Source organism: Colobus angolensis, unplaced genomic scaffold (assembly GCF_000951035.1).
Source record: "Colobus angolensis palliatus isolate OR3802 unplaced genomic scaffold, Cang.pa_1.0 Scaffold66, whole genome shotgun sequence".
In the NCBI taxonomy this organism is placed as follows: Eukaryota; Metazoa; Chordata; class Mammalia; order Primates; family Cercopithecidae; genus Colobus; species Colobus angolensis.
Window position 1 is genome coordinate 1,617,441 of NW_012120265.1, and position 2,604 is coordinate 1,620,044.

Consider the following 2,604-nt stretch of genomic DNA (forward strand, 5'->3'; position numbering starts at 1 on the left):
GGGATTACAGGCACCCACCACCACGCCTAGCTAATTTTTTGTATTTTTAGTAGAGATGGGGTTTCACTATGTTGGCCAGGCTGGTCTTGAACCCCTGACCTCAGGCGATCCACCCATCTTAGCCTCCCAAAGTGCTGGGATTACAGGCGTGAGCCACCACGCCCAGCTCTGAATTTTTTTTTTTTTTTTCTTTTAGAGATGAGGTCTCACTATGTTGCCCAGGCTGGTCTCAAACTCCTGAGTTCAGGTGATCCTCCTGCCTCAACCTCCCAAATTGCTGGGATTACAGGCGTGAGCTCCTGAAATATTGTTGAAATATTTTGGATATTACTTTTCCTTAAGTGTCATCTCCTCCAGGGAGTTTTCCTGATTGCCTTGGATTACTTTTATGCTTTTCCTATGAAACCCAGAGAGCCCTCCATGTGTCTTTTTCTTGTCATATTATTAGTTCCATAATTTGTTTTTCTTGTATATCACATAGTTCCAATAGTAGCTGCTATTTTTTTCAATTTAATTTCTTGACCTAGTGAAAGTTATGCAATAGCCTTTTCACTGTGTACTCTTCCACTTGTCTAATTTAGAAACATATGTATGTATCGCTGAGTCAAAAAATAGATTTCTATTTTAAAACTGATAAGAAATTTCGTTTGGTATTTTTGTGGCTCTGATATTTGATGGTCTAAATCTCTGGGAGCCTGTTTAGAATCTCCTGCCAATCCTACTGCAGTTTGGAGAGTAACCCTGGAGAGCAACACAGCTGTCCCCAGCCCAGGATGAGCTGAATGAAGGAATAAATGAATGGCCTCAATCCTGCTGCCCATCTGAACAGTCACCTTGACCCTGATGCTAATTCCTTCCCTTGATTCCTACTCCCCTACTGACCCGGCCCCAGACCTTTCCCTAACCCTGACGATGACTTCCAATTTGATCCTAAGCACTGACCCCTTTGCCTAACACCAATTCTAACCCTGACCTCTGATCTTTGATAGCTGAACTAACCCTGACCTTGATCCCTAACCATGACTTCAGCCCTGTTTCAGCCCCAGTTTTCTCTCCTCCCTCTTGACTTAGAAACCCCAGGCTGACACTGGGGAGGAGGTTGGGCTGGGGATGGGTGGGGCCAGACTTGGTGTGGGGTTTGAGAGTGACCATAGCTAGGCTAGTGTGGACAGGCCATGGGGATACCCTGGGCTGTGTACCTGCGTGGCTAAGGAAGGGTCAGGGTGGGTGGCGCATGGGCACAGTGTGCAGACTGCACTAGGCATGCCCAGGCTAGGCTTGGGTACAGGTGGGGTGTTGGGCGTGGCCAGTGTAGGTATGGGTGTGGCCAAACCATGTGTGGGCGTGGCATTGGGCATGGCCTGGCTGAGTGTGGAAGGGGCATGGCTGGGCGTGTCACTCACCTCCTGCAGCTGCATCCGCACCTTGTTGAAGGCACGCAGCCAGTTGGCCTTGGCCCTGGACATGGAGTCCTGCCCCTCCTGGCCTTCCTCATCCTCTCTCGGCCTGAAACTGAGGCAGGGAACGCTATGAGGCTCCGGGCTGGCTCTCTGTGACTCCTGACCTTCCCTCGACCCTCCAGCTGTGAAAGTGATGCATGGCTTCCCGTGGTATCTCTGACCCCTCAAAGACATTGGGACCCACCTGTGTCCCCTGGCCCACCTCGGTGCCCCTCACCCCTTGCCACACACCCAACGCTTCTCTGACACTTCACTGTTCCCCAGCTTCCTTTTCACCAGCCCAGTCCCTCTGGCCCCCCATTTGCCCAGGATCTTGACCTCTCTGAGCCCAGCAACCCCTAAGGTCACAACCTCTAAGACCCCTTCATGACGCCCCTGAACCCTCTTTGACCCCTGTACTCTGTTCTGTCACCTCTGATCCCTTTAAGAAACCTAAGGGTCTGTGACAACTTCAGCCCTGGCAACCGCCCAGGTTCACACTGACCCCGTCACTGCTCTATTGACCCTGTGACCTTCTGGCAGCCCCTCTGGCCCCTTGGTCCCCTCCTGTTACCTCTCCTCGGCCTTGGGGGGCTCAGCCTCAGGGATCTGCTCAGCTGCAGGCACCTCGTCGGGTGTGGCTGGCTTGGGGGTCACCTTGGCCGTGTCGGGGGCCTCAGTGGGTGCCAATGGGGCCTTGTCCTCCTTCCCCGGGGCAGCTGGCGGGAGGCTGATGCGTTTGAAGTCTTTGGGCTCAGCCACAGCCACCTCTTCACGCTGGGCATAGCTGCCCAAATCGTCAGGCACCTCCTCCTCCTCCTCCAGCTCCTCCTCGTCTTCAGGCAGCTCCTCCTCCTCCAGGAAGTCCTCCAGGTCCTCCTCCAGCTCCTCCTCATCCTGGTCCCAGCGAGGCGAGTCTTTGTGATAGCTGACCGAGCTGTGGCAGGAGTGGTAGGAGTCCCGGTCCCGCTCGTCCTCCATCTCGGAGCCCTGCAGGCTGTGCTCGTCGGGGTCGAAGTCCTCACTCAGCTGAGAGCTTCCCTGGCTCAGCTCCGCTGAGGAGGCGTAGCGGCTGCTACCCGTGGGGCTGTGGGGATGAAACAGGGTTCAGGCGCCGGGGTACCGAGTCACTGCCCACCTGAGCCCCAGTCACACAGGCATTGAC

At 54.5% G+C, this 2,604-nt stretch overlaps 1 protein-coding gene across 1 annotated transcript in view; it reads right to left on the reverse strand.

Annotated features, from left to right (window-relative positions):
- Positions 1-2,604, reverse strand: part of UNC13A (unc-13 homolog A (C. elegans)) — a 91,637-nt gene that overhangs the window by 55,554 nt on the left and 33,479 nt on the right. The window contains exons 12-13 of the mRNA XM_011925908.1: positions 2,014-2,526; positions 1,404-1,512 (exon numbers count right to left, since the gene is read on the reverse strand). Of these exons, the coding sequence (XP_011781298.1) occupies positions 1,404-1,512; positions 2,014-2,526 (622 nt within the window). The remainder of the gene's footprint in view (positions 1-1,403; positions 1,513-2,013; positions 2,527-2,604) is intronic.